This window comes from Rattus rattus, chromosome 5 (assembly GCF_011064425.1).
Source record: "Rattus rattus isolate New Zealand chromosome 5, Rrattus_CSIRO_v1, whole genome shotgun sequence".
Classification (NCBI taxonomy): domain Eukaryota; kingdom Metazoa; phylum Chordata; class Mammalia; order Rodentia; family Muridae; genus Rattus; species Rattus rattus.
Window position 1 is genome coordinate 123,896,260 of NC_046158.1, and position 19,733 is coordinate 123,915,992.

Genomic DNA, 19,733 nt, shown 5'->3' on the forward strand with positions numbered 1-19,733 from the left:
AGGCTTCAACCAACTAAGCTTCAGCTGGTTGCATACCAGGCAGGAGGTGGAGCTAGGACTCTAACCTACATGCAACAACCAACCCTGTTGGAGGAACAAGGCCAATACTCACACAGGTACTCACATACTTGTGTGGCTGTGGTGCAGGCACCCGAACCACCCGAATGGAGTCGTGTGTGCAATTGTGAGCAGTCTAGGAGTGACAGGTAAGGAAATATATACTGAGGGCTGAACACTGTTCAATGGTAAGGTTTTACACAAAGCCCTGGCTCAATCCAAGGATTAATAAGTTACAAGATGGGGCAGATAATGAACCCTTTTTACCTGTGGAAATGCCTAAACAGCATCTTTGAGATGGTCTAGTTAGTTTTCTACAAAAACACTCCAAATGATAACATGGATTATTTTTATTATATACTTTATAAAAACATCCAAAGCACAAACACACATGCCCCACCATCAGGGAGTGTTAAGAACCCTAGATTCTCCTTTTCTCTCAAGTATTTATTCCCAGTTACAAAAATGGAGCTGTAAGGATGTATAAAGAACATGAGGTCTTCTTGCTTGTTACTGTACAAGCATCTGAAGTGATCTTGACAAGAGGGAGCAAAATCTACCTAATTAAAGAACAGAGTGTCTGCCACCAGCCCACAAACAGCTCCCACGTGTTATAATTCGAACCTGACATGTCTGTAGGGGCACAGGAAATATTGAGACAGACAAGGGCCAGGCTATTGCTTCTCAATCCCAGAAGGCACACATCTCTATACCAGTTATCAGTCATTCCTGACATCTATAGGAGAATCATTAGATTCTACCTACTCTGAGGTATTAAATGCATAAGAAAAGGATTAATTATGTCCAAGTAACATGCAATGAAAATATTTTTAAACCAACATGGTTAAGTGTTAAGATTTTTAGAAATCAAAATATTTATTCACATGATTTTAAACTAGTCAAAGCTATTTCTTTAGCAGTAATGATTTAAGTGCAAGTGATGCTGGCTTTCACATTGGCCTCCTCCAGAGTAAAGACAGGTCAGTTGTTCTTGAATAAATCAATGCAGCTCTGCAACAGGGAGACATTGTTCTAGGAAAAAGGGGGAGGGGGGGAAAGAAATGAGTGAATGAAATAAATCCAGATACAGCTTTCCTCATGAACTCTGAATCTGAAAAGTAACCAAACCAGACCGACAAATTCTCCATGAAATCCCAAGGTACAACTACCTAGCACTGCCCACACCCTGCCAGTCAGAGGTTTCCAGGCCAAAACCCAGTGGCCATTTCTACAAGACCCCAATTACAAATTTGCCTAAGCACTTGGTGCTGTAATGTTTAAAACTGCGGAAGCCTTGAGGAAGGCTTGCACAATACTCTAAAAAGGCCAGTAACTGTCAAAAACCCGTCCATGGATGGCTGATACTGGAAACCAAACCTGCACTGAGAGCCCTTTGCAGATATCACAATTTTCAACCCACAGTTCAACTAAGAACCAGGATCAAGCATGTGCTATTTCTTTGCTGAGCCACCACTGAGTATGCCCCACAGGAAAATGAACAGCATTTTTAGTTTTTACTCCCAGTCCTAACACTTAACAGGCAGAAGTGGGCCTGTGAGTTCAGCACGCTAAGGTTTGCACTAGTACACACGGTTCACTAGAGATCACTAACAATAACCAGAGCAGGGGCTGTCAGGCCTGTGGGTGTGGTGACAGCCAACTTACTCTGGCATGCTTTATTTCCAGTTCAGACATTTCAATTAGGTTCTTTCGAAATGCTGCCACTCTCTTCCGTTTGAAGTTTATCAGCTCTATGGGAACAAAGAGTTAAAGTTTACCAAACTACAAGTTAAAGTTTCCCACCCGTTACAGCACCCAAATACCCCCTTCACAAACGACCTCATGCCAGTCAGGACACACTAGAACCACTGTAGCTCAAGACTGCCCAGAGCTGCAGTACTCAGTACAGCTGCCAGGGTTAGACAAATGACCATGCTTTCTTATAAAACTTGAGGACACGAGTCAAGTTCACTGTCCTATCATAATTACATTTATATATGAGGAAAACCTAATATTCTAATTTTGTTTCATGTCCACCCAAGCAAGATACATGGAGATCCTCCCAGGAAAAGACCATACCCTCACATTCTAGCCTTTCTTCGACATTGCTGGTGTCACATCTTCAGACCAGGATCTCATCTGGGAAGCATGTTTATCGAAGATCCCATTTCTGCCTCACTGATTCCTTTCAGATAACCCACTATTGTCTCTGATGTTGAAACATGAATTCTCTCCCACCTCCCACATTGCTTTTCCTCAGTTCATAACTCTAATATCCTAGTGTCCTTTTATAATTACTCCATTATTGTGTGCATGCATTTATGCACTCACATTCCTGCCCATGCTCAGATCATGAAGGGGCGTCAACTGAAGCCTGGTACTCTCCAGCCCCTCCCCAACAGAAACAGTTGAGTTTTCTCTAGTGTTATAATCCATCCTTCCTGTGTTGCTGGGAACAAGCCTAGTCTCACAAATGCTAGGGAGGCTGCTTATTAGAGCTCTTACCCCAGCCTATGGGGTTTTACATTCGTACTACTCGTGCCCAAATGAGAACTAACTACACAAGAAATGCTCAACCTGGGGTTGGGGATTTAGCTCAGTGGTAGAGCGCTTGCCTAGGAAGCGCAAGGCCCTGGGTTCGGTCCCCAGCTCTGAAAAAAAAAAAAAGAAATGCTCAACCTTCTTTTGCAGATTCAGAAAGCTGTTCAAACTTCTGGCAGCATTCCTGCTGATGAGTCTCTGCCAACTTGACATCTTTGCTTTTTAACCGGGCCTTGTCCAAAGCTTTGTTTGAATTCTCATAGTCAATTAGGGCCTTTGTGCGTCTGTATAGGAGATCCTGGAAAGAAAAATGATTGAAGTCATGATGTAAAAATCTCCAAAGAACAAAGAGAATATCATACGCTGAAAATGTCTAGACATATGTACACAATAGACACATGCACTTAAAGTCTAGAAAGCATCCACAGTGTCGACAGTTTTGAAATAGCAAATGGCAAGACTTTAGCCCATTTCTCTATCTTGCATAAAGATTTTATTTTTATAACTATGTGGAAATAACTGTACACACGAGTCTGGAGGCACCAGATCCCTAGAGCTGGAGGCACAGGCAGTTGTTTCTAAGGCACCTGATGTGGGTATAAGATATCAAACTCTTAACTGCTAAGCCATCTCTCTAGCCCTTTATCCAGGATAATCTTAAATTGTCACAAGAGACTGGTATCACTTATTAATACAGTACTTTCTTAGCATTCTCTGGGTCTGGTCCCCAGCAGCAGGGGCAGAGAGGGAAATAGTAAAACAAACTCGACCTCCAAAATGAGGTTACTGAATTCTTGACATTTTAAAGATCATTCATAATCTTTATCTATACAAAAACTTCCTTCTAGTTGAATCAGTAACTGAAGATATTTCAGAAAATGAAACTCAGCATTTCAAACATGTTTATTTACTGCTGATGGTGTTCAGGAGAATGCCACTGAGCCATGACCTAGATAGAGGAACACAAGAGCCTGCCCCACAAATCCCATTTTTGGAAATCAGTACCAGGGAACCTAGCTGGAAATAAGGAAATATTTATTTCTAACATAACACAAAACCTAAAATTTCTGAGATGTAGGAAATGACCCGTTTTACTAAGGAGTAAAAATTGTGTGGCAATGAGGGAAAATCCACAAGGTTGTTTGTTCTCAGGTCTTCACATGCACACATGAAACACTGCAAAAAGTGTACCTCAAAATAAAGCAACATTCCCTTTCTAACCCAAAGGGATTAAATTTCTGGTTATGGCAAGATGAACTAGTGCTAAGGGCTGGATAATTCTACCTTACCTTTGCAGCCTCTATGTTGAGCATGTAGTATCGGAGGAGCTCTGTCAGTTTTAAATCTTCATCTGATGAGACTCGACCTTCCACTTTCTATTTTAAACAAACAAAGGTCACCAGTCACCACCCAGGCAGAAATCTATGTACCTTAACTAAATGCTACCAAGGCCAACACAAAACTTCTTACCCTAAGTTTTTCAAATAGCTCTGCAACTTTCAACAGGTACCTGAAAGTATACAGAAGGTCACAGTTCAAGGTCTTAGCTCTCTATGATAAATAAACTTATCAAAACTCTTAAAACACGGAATACCACTACAGTCGAGAATTATAGGGCTTGCACTGGTAGTACATGCCTTTAATGCCAGCATCCAGGAGATAGAAGCAGCCTGGTCTACAGAATGAGTTCCAGGACAGTCAGGGCTACACAGAAACTGTCTCAAAAAAAAAAAAAAAAAACTGAACAGGTGAATTTACCAGAGTAGCTACTTCAAACAGCAAAGAGTGAGTATATTACAATAGTTTACTTATCAGCCTCAGTCATCTTGTCTAGAGATGATCCAAATCCAAAATGTCACTTTAACCAAAATCAGTGCAAAGATTTAGCAATGACAGGTGCCACAAAACAATAGATTGCACTTATTTCACCTGCCATTCAATTGTCTGAAACTTCCAAAAGTGTAAGAAAAAAATATCTCACACCCAAAAAGCCCAGGACAAACACAAATTTAAAAAGCACCAAGCAAAGAGCCAAAGATAACCACAGAACACCTTCATGAACAAGGGAAGGTCGCTTGAGCCTTGGATGCTAGAAACTAGATTTGGAAACCACATTTGCTAATCTCGTGTTCCAGGATAAATATTCAAACAAGCTACTGAGAGGTAGAAGCTGGCAGATCTAAGTCTGAGGTCAGCCTGGTCTAAGAGAAACACTGCCTCAAAAAACAAATGAAAAGGAAAAAGGGATAGGGTCTCATATAGTTCAGACTTGCCATAACCAAGGATCACCTTGAGTATTTGATTCTCCTGCCTCCTGGGTTAGAAGTGCAGGAACGTGCACCTTTAGTGAGTTCATTGGTTTGAACTGAGGGCCTTGCATGAGCTAGGGAAGCGCTCTACTTACACCTACACCTCAGCACACAAGACTCACTTTTTGATGACTGTGGGCTCTTCTAAGGCCAGGCTATGCAAGCAGGCTGCAGTGTGGATGTAATCATCAGCAACATCTGGAGAAATGAGCAGATACTGTATCTGAGCATAGCAGGCACACATCAGAGCTGTGTAAGTAACCAAGTGAGTAAAGGCATTACTTACTTTTGTGAGATCTGGTCATCTTGTCCGCTTTAGCACAGGAGTCCTTGATCCTGTTGTAATAGTTAATAAGGAAGTTCTTCTCTTGCTCAAAGAAGTCATCCACCTCCTAAAAGAAGGAAAAAGGGCTTAAACCAAAATGTCAAAAATAGGGATATGAAGGGGTTGGGGATTTAGCTCAGTGGTAGAGCGCTTGCCTAGCAAGCACAAGGCCCTGGGTTCGATCCCCAGCCCCGGAAAAAAAAAAAAAAAAAAAAAAGGTTATGTATATTAGAGAAAATACAGGTATCTGGCACATTCATGGCTGAGGAGATGACTAAAGAATCTAGTCTGCCTTGGATGGAACAATGAGAACCTACCCCCAAACCAAACAAAATGGTCACCTAAGTTTAACCTGTACAGACTAGATTATCCTAACACTTAATATTTGTCAGTCTCAAGACTGACAAAAACAATCAGGGGCTAACAGATTAAATTGGCGCAGAAATCATTTAAGTTTATGAATGGCAAGTAAATACTGACATCCTCCACAAGCCAATAATTCTTCTAGTGCATGTCAGGTGGGACATTGCCTACTTGACCTAGCTTTGATACCAATGTATCCAATTGTGTGTCCAATGGGCTTGCTTTTCTTTTTAATTTGGCTGATTTGAGACTAACAATTAGGCATTCCTGGTAAGCCTTTGCCAATAGTAACAAACCAACAATGCACACACACAAAACCCATAAAATATTGCCTAAGAAACACCATTTCCAACCTTCCCTTTTGACTTAGCACCTGTGTTCTGGGCTCCACTAATCAAGTCCAGATACCGGATAATTGTCAAAAACATTTTACATTCCTCAACAAAAGGCCAAGCACACAATATTAACTTCAATCTTTTTTTTGGGGGGAGCTGGGGACCGAACCCAGGGCCTTGCTCTTGCTAGGCAAGCGCTCTACCACTGAGCTAAATCCCCAACCCCTTTAACTTCAATCTTAACACAATCTAAAAACCACTACTTCAATATACCATTAGTAAACACTTCTTCCAAGTTCATAGCATGTTCATAGCATGTAAATAAGACTTATCCCACAAGGTCTGGTGGCACACACCTTTAATCTTGGTACTTGTGAGGAAAAAGCAGGTAGATCCAGGCCAGCCAAGGCTGCCTAGTTGAGTCCTCATCTCAGAAAGATCAGTTCTGATACTTGTCAGCTAAGCCATACATTTCCACATCATCCATGGCTGGCAGCCCACTCTGGCTTGCAGGCATGAGGCAGAGCTACCCCCAACCCTTACTGTTTTCATTAGACACAGGCCACCTTCACCTAATACTAAGGTTCACAGACCTGAGTCCATGCTTATTCTTTTTCATAAATGAGCACCCTACATCCTAAAAAAACAAGACTCAAGGACCCCCTCACCCCCAAATTCCATGTTGGAGAAAGTATTCTGAGGAAAGAAATCAAAGTTGCTATGCATGGAGGTGAACGCCTCTGATCCCAGCACCCCCTAGGCAGAGGCAGGTGGAGCTGAGTTCAAGGCCACTCTGATCTTTAAAAGAAAAGAGTTCCTTGAGCTACAGGGAAATTCTGACTGGAAAAAGCAAAAGTAGATAAAAGCAACCATTTCCTAAGAGTTAACACCTGTTATATAACACTCCCCTCCAAATAAAAGCTACCTATTTCTATGAAAGCAAGAATTCCCGAAACTGTCCATGCCTTACCTTAACTCCAGAAAAAAGGACCTCATCAGCGCTCTTCACCACACTTTTAAAAAAGCCTCCAAACATCTCCTTGGTATTTTTCCGCCTAACACTTAGCTAAGGAAGGAAATTCCAAAACATTTTATGACATGGCATCTGTTTGTTAGCATCTTTTAATCAAGTAATCACAAGTAACATCTAAAATATTAAGTAGCTAAGAATAAATACAGATCATATTTCAAGCAGCTAGCCCAACATTCTGAATCATGGTGGCACCAAGACCCAGAGGTCTCTGAAGAGCTACTGCTTGATTCCACTACTACTGGGCTCAAGAATTTAAAGATATTCTTTTCTAGAAAGTGTCTCACCTTGTAGCCCTAGTTGCCTTAGAACTCACTATGTAAACTGGCCTCCAACTCACAGATCTGCTGGGGTTAAAGTCATGTGGAAGTTGGGGCTTACTTCATATGTGAAAAGGCATGTTAGGAAAAAGCCAAGGGCTGGAGAGATGGCTCAGCAGTTAAGAGCACTGACTGCTCTTTCAAAGGTCTTGAGTTCAAATCTCAGCAACCACTTGGTGCCCACAACCATCTCTAATGAGATCTGATGCCCTCTTCTGGTGTGTCTAAAGACACCTACAGGGTACTTATTATATATTATTTATTTATACACTTATTTATAAATACAGTGTATTTATTATATAACAAATAAATCTTTTTTAAAAAAGCCAATAACCTGAAGTAAAGATACATACAACAAATTAAACAGAAGGAAGAAAATCAGTTTGCGGGGTAGTGGGTGGTGGGTCAATGTTCTTTCAGTAGTTTTTAGAAAGTGAACTTTAATGGATCTAAAAAGGAAGAAAGGTGTTTTTCCCACTTTTTCTGTAACAATAAATGCAAACACAAGAAGCTCATTATTTTCAAGCATGAAAACAGAAAAATTGCCTTACATCCTGATCATATTCCAAAAAAACATGGAAGTTTCGGTCTTTACTGAGAATAGGGTGAGAAGAAAGCCGCTGAAGAAAGACTTCATGGGAGGACACAGTCTTCTTAAAGACAGCGAGATACTCACTGAAAAGACATGTGCAAAGAAAGAACTCAGCTTACATTGCTCAATTCCTGTCCAATACAGTTCACTTCCTTATTTAATTCTACTCTTCTGCTCATGGTCACTAGGAAAAACAATGCAACTAGACTGGACTTAAACAACCTGGTAATTGTGGAATGAACCAAAGAAGGGGAAAAAAAAAAAAAAGCCACTGTAATCGAATTTGCTTTAAGTCTGAGAAACTAAACCTACATGCAATTACTGCTATGATCCACAAGGGCAAGATGGCTCAGCAATAAGAGTACTGACTGCTCCTCCAGAGGTCCTGAGTTCAATTCCCAGCAACCACACGGTGGGCTCAACCATTGTTAATGGTATCCGATGCCCTCTTCTGGTGTGTCTGAAAACAGCCACAGTGTACTACCATATAAATAAAACTTTTTAAAAAGTTAAATAAAAAAGAAACCTTTCATTCTCAAGGACATGAGCATACTGTTAGCACAGGCCTGACGAAAAGGCAACTGATTATAGCAGGCTAATAGTAGAAAGAGTACTTCTGAGCCAGGTTAAAGAAATCCAAGGGGCACTGACATATACACACTTACAAAAAAAAAAAAGAAGCTCAAAAAAAAAAATAGAAGTTCAAGTTCTCAGCAGTATGCCACACTGCCCCTAGGAAGTGGCCACTTCAGCTCAAGAAATCTCCTGGCTGGAGAGATGGCTCAGTGGTTAAGAGCACTGACTGCTCTTCCAGAGGTCCTGAGTTCAATTCCTAGCAACCATGGTGGCTCACAACCATCTGTAAAGAGATCTAATGCCCTCTTCTGGTGTGTCTGAAGACAGCTACAGTGTACTTATATATAATAAATGAATAAATCTTAAAAATATATATATATATATATAAATATATATATAAGTTTAAGGAGAAAATGTGTACAGTATTTTTCTCCTAACCTTTCAGACAGTTAAATAGCATTATACTATGTTTTGTTTCATAACTACCTGAATGCTTTTTTGTGCAAAGTTTAAGATCTGTTGTAATTTGTCAACATGGCCCCTCTCTTATGTGGTCATTGAGAACACTTTGTAAACAGCATCTGCTACAATCCATCAGCAAAGTTCCAAAAGCACATCATGTAACAGGTCAAACTATAAAATGTAGTTTTAGGAACCAGCATGAGGCAACCAATGGTTACATTTTTAATATCAGGTTTTTCAACTGTTTCTTCTGAATATGTATTTTTCACAAGGCAAAGCTCAAGAAAATTTACTCACGCTTCCAGTTCTTGCTTCATCTTGGCAAACTCTTCTTTTGTCATAGACCCTTCACCTTCTCCCAGTTTCTGCATCTTCTCTCGAGGGCCATCAAAGTCTGGCTTTGTAGGAGCAGGAGGGATCTGTAGCAGAGGCAAGGAATCTGAGTGCCCAATCCCAGCCAGTGCCGATGGTGGCTGCACCTCACCTGCCAGTTCATATGGCCACCCCACTGGAGCTAAGTCAGCTCTTTTCATGTAAACCTTATTCTTCCTGACTTTCTAAAAAGGAACTATCCCATGCTGGGCATGGTGGCATATTCCTTTAATCCCAGCAGAGGTAGGCATTTCTTTGAGTTCAAAGCCAGCCCAGTCTGGTTACAAGAGTAAATTCCAAGACAGCCATAAACACAGAGAAACCCTGTCTTAAAAAAACCAAAAAACAATCTCCCATGTTTGAGCACAAATTGCTATCTCTTCAGTTTTAGACAACTGGCAAAACTTCATAGTGCACATACATTTCTTTGCTGTCAGCTTAAAACAGGTTCAATTAATGCTAACAATGAATAACTCAATCAGAACAAGCCTTCACATCCAATGGAATTTCCCCCTACTTCCAAAGATTTGAGTATTGGTGCTAGAGATCCAAATTAGAGGCACTTCCTATCTAATGTTTAAGACCCTAAGTTTGATCCTCCATATCACAAAAACAAATTTATTTTAGAATTAACACCATTCTGAGGAAACTCAAAATCAGGTCATCTTGGGCCGAGATCTCATGCCAAAGAATCAGAAATCACTACTGGGCAGATTCTTAATTCTGCCCAGCTGGACATTTGTTTATTTGAATTCATTTAAAAACTAGCCAAAAGTTCTGCCAACTGTCTCCTTCACCCTAAGTACTATTGAGGCATTTTACTGCATGTTCCAATTCTGAAATTTGCTAGAAATCACTGTCTCCAGGAGATCTGACTAGTAGGCACCCACTCACCTGGACAGACACATATACTTAATTCAAACCATGGTAAAATATGTGGCCTCTTTACTCAAAAAGGCACAAGAAAATAGCTTATTTCTTTTCTAAAATGAACTCACGATAAGCCCGGCATAATCTGTTGTTTCAGTAAGAGTGTCATGCAGCCACACAAAGTCTTCATGTTGCCTTGTAACAGAAAACTCTGGGCTCTGAAATGTGGGCAGTGTGGTCTGTAAAGAGATATAAAATGGCTTTAGACACAGCAAAACCCAAGGAGTACAACAATATATGATCTAAAAAGTCAATAACCTAGGTAGCTTAGATATTCTCATCTCTAGGAAATTCTTTCCACAAGGCGTTTTGAAGCTTGCTGTATATGAAGATTATACTAGTAAGAGACAACTTTGAACCTGAACCTCCCCCAGGTTATAAAAAACAGAACAGCAAGTACCATATTTCCCAGTGTCTTCACTACAGTTTACTATGGTTCTGGAAATTGTCCTTGGTTTCCTTTTCACGCCAGTGATTTGCCTCATGTGCAAATGAAAACTGGCTGCACATTTGCCTGTTGAGGTTCCAGAAGGGAACTGACTGAAGCACAGCACATATGGAGGTCCCAAGCAAGATAGAAGTTCAAGTTCTCAGCAGTATGCCACACTGCCCCTAGGAAGTGGCCACTTCAGCTCAAGAAATCTCCTGGCTGGAGAGATGGCTCAGTGGTTAAGAGCACTGACTGCTCTTCCAGGGGTCTGGAGTTCAAATCCCAGCAACCACATGGTGGCTCACAAGCACCTGTAATGAGATCTGATGCCCTCTTCTGGTGTGTCCGAACAGCTAGTGTATTTATATATAATAAATAAATCTTAAAAAAAAAAAAAGGAGGAAAAAATTTCTCCCACCCTGTTAAAAATGGGCCCAGCGCCAGTAATTATTTTCATCACTCACCTTGGTGTGAACTGTAAACTTGACCTTATCTCTCTCACTGAGTGCATCAGGTATGTCAATCTGAAGCGATGGGTCAACATTCAGGTCCACAGACACAGACCTCAACTGAAATACATTTTCATATTAGTTACATGTTCAGAAATCATTTCCCACTGGAGAAGGCGAACCAGCAAGTGTTCTTCAATGATGTGACCCATGGCAGGCTAACCACAGGTCAAATCCTCCAAAGATCAAAACGGTGGTACAAGCCTTTATAACCCGGCACTCAAAAGATCTCTGAGTTCAAGGTTAGCCAGAGCTAGGGAAACCTGTCTCCCAAACACCAAACACATAAAATTCCTGTAGACAACCTGTGGCTAAGTAACATGCACATCAAAATAGTTCTACACACACACACACACACACACACACACAAACACACACATGAACCAACACAGAACCATAAGCTTACCTATAAAACATGAATTTCCTGATAACTAGATAATAATGTTAAGAGGCTGGCCATATTTGAAAGTCAGAAGGCCAAGGGATCACAATTTTGCTTAGTTCTGGCATTTATGGTAAGCAACCTTCCTTTTGTAAGTGTTAAGTAGACACAGCCTCTAAAAAGTAATATACAAATTGCAAAGGCAAACTGGCCACTCCATCTTTCCAAATTGTTATATAGTCAGATGGAGAGGAATAAAGCCAAATGTCAGGCTTTAGAAATGTTAGCACTGGTAGATAGACAGGGCAGTCAGGCTACAGTGTATTTTCTCGAATTCAGCAATAATGTCCATACTTCTGAATATCCATTTTCTTATTTTTTTTTTTTTTGTTTTTAGAGGCAGGACTTATCTGTGTAGCAGTCCTAGCTGTCCTTCAACTCAGATCCACCTGCCTCTGACAGGATTAAAGGCATGGGATTAAAGGTATGTACCTCCCAGCCTAACTTTTTATTTCCTCATCCTTAAATAAGTTACAAAACCTAGTTTCTAGCCTTTTTAGTTAATATGCTATATGGGTGATTTTCAACCATCCTATTATTGCAACCCTTTAATACAGTTCCTCCTGCTGTGGTGACCCCCCCAACCATAAAATTATTCCATCATTACTTCATAACTAACATTGCTATTATGAATTGTAATATAACTCTCTGATGAGACCACAAAGGCTGAGAATCACAGTGCTATATGCTGATAATTCATTCACTTTTGCTCATATTAGCCAAGCAAATTCAGTTGTCTATAGAAACTCACGGGCTACTTTTGCAATTATAGTAGGTCAAAGGGGATAGGGAGCAGGTTTCTCTTAAGTACTACAGGCAAAGTGACAGACAATGAAGTGGCCGCCACTGAATAACTACCATCTAGTTTTAATCTTCTCACAGACAACCACAAAAGGGTATATTATATAGCTCCTACCACTTATAGCTGCAACCAGCAGTAAAGTTGTGCAATGTTAGATCTTCTATGTCAGCACTTGTATCCTCATTCTGGAATCACCAAGTAGGATGAAAACTTCAGCATTCCAGTTTATGCTTAGTCAGCAAAGCCAACACCCAGCAGTCCAAAGCCTTTTTGCTAAATAAACCAGGCCAAAGGATAAAAGGGTGGTCGGCTTCCTGTCACCTTTCTCTCACACATCTTTAAAGTTATAATTATACCCCTCGCCCCTTCCTCCAAACACTCCTATAATACGCCTTATTGTTCATATTAATGGCCACCCTTTTCATTATTGTTACATTACATACACTCCTAAATACAAGCACAACTTGCTCAGTCTATCCACGCATGTTACTTTTATGTTTTCAGGGCTGGCCATTTGGTGTTTTCCTCCACAGGGCAGAATATTTATTTATTCCACTCTCGGCATTCCTTAGTTGTCTGAACTTCTTTGTGTAGGGTTGAGGGCTCCTGAAATTCCCTATTGTTAGCATGCCTATTGTTCAGATCATATTTAAGCAGATATACTAGTGAGACTTCACAGGTGTAGTTTTTCACACACAGCATACATACCCCCTATCCCACTGGCTCTTATAATCTTGTTGCCCCCCTTTCTGCAATAATCCAAGAGCCTTAGTTATATTGCAGATGTAGCAGTTGTGAATGGCCTCCATAACTCTGCATTTTCATTAGTTATGATTTTTCTGTAAGTCTTTCTACTGCATAGGGGTGAGAGCTACACATACCTGTGGTTAGCAGGAAAAAAATATTCCGAATGTAATTAAGTATCATTTATGGGGTTTTCTTTCCAAGATTTATGATTTCACTAGGCCTGGGTATGTTGCTAGATTTCCAATCTCAAGCACTGTTTGTTTCCTTCTCCAGGGAATCCTAAGTTTAACTAAAGAACCATTAAGTTATGCAAGCCAATATACTGCACTCTTAGGGTTATCGTGCCATGCTGGTCAAAGCTGTTCACAGGCATCATGACTGTAGGAATGCTGACTGCTTTCCTCCTTTTGGAAATCTGTATGGTACCAGGAAAGCTAGTCCTCAAAGAGGTTCCTTCCATTCCAGTCATTTCCAGCTAAGAGGACCTCTGGGACCTGTGTCTCAACTGCATGGTGTTTTCAGAAGTAGTACAGACTTACCTTCCACCTCTAGAACAACCAAGGGCACTAACAACAGTCTATATGTTTTTAGGAGTCTCATACCACCCCCAATTAACCCCTCAAAGGGGTTAAGCATACTTTAGAACCAGGCTTCTGGTGTTGAGGTTTTTTGTTTTTAGATTGTTAGTGACTCTGGAGTATTGTCAGCTCAGATAGCCATAAATCCTGTGAAGAAAAAGTAATTTTATTATGTATGTCCTTTTGTTGCCAAGGCCAGATCGGATTCCCTGGAGCTGGTGTCAAGGGCATGAGCTATGGACGTGGGTGCTGGAAACTTAACTGCTACGTTCTGAAAGAACAGCAAGCACTGTTCCAGGCTGAGCCAGCCCCTCTTCTGCAATCTTGAAGCACACTTAAGTTACTGGCTATTACTTCACAGTGAGGGGTTTTACCATTGCTAATTATGGTTTGAGGAAGGTCTCATACTTCCTACACAGATCAGGCTGGCTTTTAATTATTGCTTCTTGCAAAAGTAAGTTTTTGTGTGCATGTGCACACACACAGTGCATGTCTATAATCTCAACACTTAGAAGGATGTCGCAAAAGACCAGGGATGAGGTCAGCCAACATTAAGTAGATAAAATGTTTTAAAGCCATTACTTCAAAACCTCAAAACAGAAGGAAAAAAAAAAGACCCGGAAACTGCTTCCATCACCACAGTGCTTTCACGTTCTGCTTTAGACTAGTGCCGTAAACAGAAGTGCACTGGTTATCCAGTCCCATTTTACAGTGTTAAGAAGCCATACAGAGCCGGGCAGTGGGGGCATTCCTTTAATCCCAGCACCAAGGAAGACAGAAGGCAGTCAGATTTCGAGTTCAGAAGCCAGCCTGGTCTACAGAGCAAGTTCTAGGACAAGTGGCACAGAGAAACCTTGGTGGGGGTGGGGGACATGTATAAAATATCAATCCTTATTATTTCTATTTGGTCACTACAAAGAAATTTACCTTAAAAGAAAAAGTAGTTGTTTCTATTTCAATGATTTTTCCCCATTTCTTATTACTAATGTAGAAAAATGTGCTTACCCAGCACATATTAACAATGAACCCTCCCTTCAGTTATTCTGTTCACTCCAAGGAGTCCTTTACTGCCCAAGAAAAATCTTTGCCAAGGAGAGTGAAGAAGCTAAGTCGTCTATGAATGGTCTTTCTTCTTAGAAAGGAGCAGATATCTCATGAGTCGAATTTTTCTCCAAAGGAAGTACTCATTAGTAAAGAAGTAAAATCTAAATAAAAGCACCTTGTCACAGATATTCAGATATGAAAGACCTACATGACAGTTATGAAATACATAATACTTAGGAATAGTCTTATGAAAAATTCTACTACCTAACATTCCCTGTCCTTTAACTCTCCCTTTAAATGGGTCAGCAAGTCAGGCCATTATGCTTGCACCTCAACAAGTGGGAAGTGCAAACTCACACAATAGATAAGTGTGAAAAATAACTGCTGAACAAGGAACTAGAAGGGCTGCAGGAAGTGATCAGATTTGCACCACTCATCTTGGTGAGATGGAACCCAGAGAGGGAGCCATCCCTGCTGACACTAGCCATTCTTACCAGTAGTAGTCTGCCAACACACAAGCAATCCACAATAGAACACCGCAGACTGCAGGGTTGGAGGCTACTCAGCCCCAAGCTCCCAGAACAGGAACTGGGACTGGGAAGAAGGTCAGTGCAGCGTACTCAGCGAATGGATAAACAGAATCATCATTTCACAAGGCTGCAAGCCCGGGCACTATGCTGAATTGCTGACTTAAGTAATCAAGAGATCTTAGCTATCTGGACTATTTTCAAATAATCATAAAATATCCCAATTCCAGAATGGGGTCTCCAATGGAAGAGTTAAGAGAAGGGACTAAAAGTTCTAAGTTCAATCATCAATAATGAGTTTTAATGCCCTCTTCTGGCATGCAGGTGTACATGCAGTTAGAGCACTCATTCATAATCTTTTAAAAAAGAAAATAGGTGTTTGGGCCAGCAAGAAGGCACTTGTGGCCAAGCCTGCTTAGATCCCCACGACTCACATGGAAGACAAACTCCCTTAAGTGTCAACACAAACTTAAAAATGAAAACAAACAGAAACCAAGGGGGGTAATGTGTTGACAACAAAGTCACTTTTGGAAAGTCAGATCAAACAGAAAATGTTTCCACTAGATAACACTTAAGCTTACAACTGTCCTATAGTTCCCTTCGATCCCAAAGAATGAAAACTGTCTTCTCAAACACTTGAAATAATCACAGGATTGTAACCACACTACATCTTTGAACACTTACTATTTCAAGATACCCACAAAACTGTTCTAACTTAATCACTCAAGCAACAGGTTTGATAACACAGCACAATGTTCAGACAGCTTAATTTTAAAAGGGAGTGGGGTGGGGTGGTGCTGTGCTACTATTCTATGATATATATGATATATATATCCTGAGTAGTATACTAGGCGTTTCAGGCAGCCACACTCACCAACTTTACCACACTCACCAACTTTAACTCACCAGACTTTAAACCCAATCATTACTCTATTTTTAGGTGAATAGCAATTCTCACAATGCTTTGTGAATGTTATAACAAAAAGAACCTCAGGTTCCCAAAGTCCAAAGCTACATCACCCAAAGACAGTAAGTAAACACAGCTGTACCGTTTTAACAGCTACACTAAGTGGACAGAACTTGAAGAAACCCTCCTTTGATAAAGTTCCTCATAATATCTGGATAAGGACAAAGATGCTCAACAGTTGAAACTTCATGTAGCACACTACCTCCCCTTTCACAAACTATCAGATTTAAACCCTTGCAAGCAAATGTCACCCCATTTTAGAAAGCCCGTTAAGGGCAAATCTGTTTAGTGCAAACAACATTTGACAATGTTTACAGATAGGAGAGGTGGCTACTGCCACCTCCAGTAAAACTGTTAGAGGTCTAGTATGGAAAGGACAGGCTTCCAAAACACCAGTGCTTGGGTTTGCCAGAAAGCCTGAGTTTGTCACTTACAAAATCTCAACAAGTAAACTTAGATCACAGTAAATCAAACCCAGAAAATCCTCTAAGTGGGTAGGCTAGTTTCAGCAGCCAAAAACTGAACACATCATAACCTGCTAGAGTATTCACAAATGGGACAGACACTAAGACACCATGTGCAAGTTGCTGATCCAGAACTAAGGCGTGGGCAGCTTTGAGAAGCCACACTTCCTGAGTCATATGACTACAGTGAAAAACTTCACTGCACACACAAAAAAGATAAACTTAGACTTTCTACAGTACTGATCAAAGTCCAAGGCTGTTGTCTAAACTCTTAAAGGCAGCATCTACGGCAAAACAGCAGCAGTTACATTTATAAATGTCTGTCGCTAAATCTGAGCAAATATCCTTCACTAAGTCCATGTAACCACCTAGTGAAAGTTAAAAGTCAAATGACCAGTTACTGAGGACTGAGTTCAAGGTCTGGCTCCTGTTGGACAAACCAGCTACCACTCCTACACCCTCCCAACCCTCTAACAAGAATCCCTAGTTTAAAAAGAAACTAGAGAGTAGAGTTATGTAGACCTAAACAAGGGCTATAAAATAGGCTCAACTTTCAGAAAATTTATTTTCAGAGGATTTTTTTTAATAGGGTCTCTCACTGGCTGTCCTGGGATCATACAACCACGATGGTCTCCAGAAATCCACCCTCCAAATGCTGGATTCCATCTAGTCAAAAAAAGTTTCAAGCTTTTCAAACTTAAAAGAAAGAAAATCCAGAACAATCAGAATACCAACACAAAACAATGCTGTTACACTTGCTTTACCCTAAATTAGAGTCATTAGACTAATTGATCTCAAAAAACCCTAAGACACACACTGTCAGAGAATGCTCAACCTAGTCTATCTATGGAGACCCTACCTACACACATACCTCATCCCAGCTAGACTTGGTAAATCTCTACTTCTGTATACCACACTAAAGGAAAACTAAGAACCAAATTAAAGAGCTGACAGTGCACAGGCTTTCTATGTAAGACACATACGCCAGCACGATAGGGCCTCTAAAGTCTGCTTATAAAGAGAGGACACCTTGGGGTAAAAGATTTTACAGTAATTCAAATGTCTAGATCAGACTCAACTCTCTACTCCTAGGCCTTCCTACTTTGCCAAAGCACATTACTAGCATTCAAAATCCTCAGTGCTAGCTCAGAGATAAAGGGAGTTTTATTCTCACCACCACTCCCACCCCAAAGTCTTTAGAATCACTAACTCCAGGGACTAGATTCTGGTCACTAGAGCAACTTCAAGAATCCAATCTTCATAAAACTGCCAAGCTAAATAATCTATCTGAGCATTTAAATAAAATTGCAAAATATATTAGTTGACAAATTTGTCCAAGTTGGACTCCAGTTCCCTTTTGACACATACCAAATTTCCTTCAAATAACTTCTGCCATCTAGACATGATCTGCCAGTCTAGTAGAGACCAGATAACAAATTTGAAACCATGTGCTAAAACCAGTAATTTATCTCAATATTTAACTCAAAAGGAAAAAGCGAAAGTTGTATTTTTCTCCCCTGTAATAATGTCCATTTTTGCTGATCGGTGATGAACTTTAAAAAAAAAAAATCTACTGGCAGTTAATGTAGAGATAAGTGATTTTACATAGCTGACTGATTCTGCTCCAAGCTACACAAACAGGGGTACCAGAAAAGGAGGAAAAAAAACAGCCATCAGGGCCTCTCCCCAGTACCTATTATACACGCCAGGGGAAAGAAAATTCTAGTGTAAAGAAATAAAACACCTCGCACAAAGCTCTATTTCAATACAATACCCTTGTTGGAACAATCCAACCGGTGCTCCAGACCCGAATTTGCTTACTAGATAAAAAGTTTGCTCATTCAAAGATACTTTTTAAAAATCTAAATTCAGTCCTTATGAAAAACCTAAGAACTCCCGCATTACTGACAATTTTGCCCACAAACTGACCCATAACCTACCTGTACGGATGGGAAAATTCAAATTTTAAGGGCCAATAAAAGTAGAATCCTTTATTACCTATATAGCAATCTCCGTTTATTGCATTAGTCCTCGAGATATCTGCAGCCTGAGGGTTACATCAACAGACAGGATTTACTAAAAATTACAACTTCCACGAAGACACATTTAGGTTTTCTAAGTTGCAAAAAAACAAGCTACAGATTGTCGATTGAAATTTCCCCACTATTTTAAACGGAAAAACCATTTTCTTAAAAGGAGACAGGAACCGCAAACAAAACTCCGATCCATTTTGCAATTACCAAGTCGATTTAAGTTTTAGGAGCCTTTAAAAAACACACTAAGGATTTCAGAGCATTAGCCTCAGTAGAATGACTGGCAGAGCGTCTGTCAAGCGCTCAAGAAGTGGGGTCCCACTCGTCTAGTTCTCCTTGGTCAGAGAATGAGGGTGCACTGAGACACTACTGGAAAGCATTTATAAAGGGGTGGGGGAAAACCTCCAGGTCTTGCAAACCCTTCCCTTGCTGTGGACCGCCAACAGCCCGAACCCCAGAAAAGGGACAACCAGCCCTGGGAGGCCAGCAGGACCTCCAGCCCAGTTAGCCAGGAAGGGAGGATCTCACCTTGCTGCGATCCTCCTCCTGCTGCTCCAGTAACTCGGGAACCGCGGCCATGGCGACGCGGGCCTCGAGCAGGGGCCGTCTGGCTGTGCGAGGAAAGAAGAGGCTGGGCCGCCGCCGGGGCGCCTTTCAGGGGCGGCCGCGGCCCCGCCTCCGCCGGCCTCCCTGCCGGACGGAGGCTGGGGGCCGCTGGACTCCGCCACCATCCCAGCAGCCCCGGGCGCAGGCCAGTAGCACGCCACGTGCTCCCCCAGAGCGGCCTCCCCCGTCCCCGCTCCGTCCATCTTGGAGCCGGGCAAAGAAGCAACGCGGGGCCTACCCTCGCTCCGTGCCACGCGGACACCAGCACTGTAGGGCCGGGACGGGGACGCAGGGTCCGAACCCTCTCCCAGCGAGGCACGCCTCGAGAAAGAGCGCGCACAGCGGCAGGGGGAATTTATTGCTCAGCCAGAG

At 41.3% G+C, this 19,733-nt stretch overlaps 1 protein-coding gene and 1 non-coding gene across 2 annotated transcripts; both read right to left on the reverse strand.

Moving 5' to 3' along the window:
• Positions 1-392: 392 nt before the first annotated feature.
• Snx5 (sorting nexin 5) lies at positions 393-19,707 on the reverse strand. The gene is made up of 14 exons (XM_032904323.1): positions 19,600-19,707; positions 19,284-19,366; positions 11,107-11,211; positions 10,281-10,391; positions 9,208-9,329; positions 7,832-7,955; positions 6,901-6,996; positions 5,194-5,299; positions 5,030-5,105; positions 4,069-4,108; positions 3,888-3,974; positions 2,737-2,896; positions 1,723-1,808; positions 393-1,089 (listed from the first exon to the last, which is right to left on the reverse strand). Exons 2-14 carry the CDS (start codon positions 19,332-19,334, stop codon positions 1,039-1,041), a joined length of 1,215 nt encoding a protein of 404 aa, XP_032760214.1. The 5' UTR covers positions 19,335-19,366; positions 19,600-19,707; the 3' UTR covers positions 393-1,038.
• LOC116902618 lies at positions 15,179-15,417 on the reverse strand. Its single transcript, XR_004388196.1, has one exon. It is a non-coding gene; the product is annotated as a small nucleolar RNA SNORD17 (small nucleolar RNA).
• Positions 19,708-19,733: the final 26 nt, after the last annotated feature.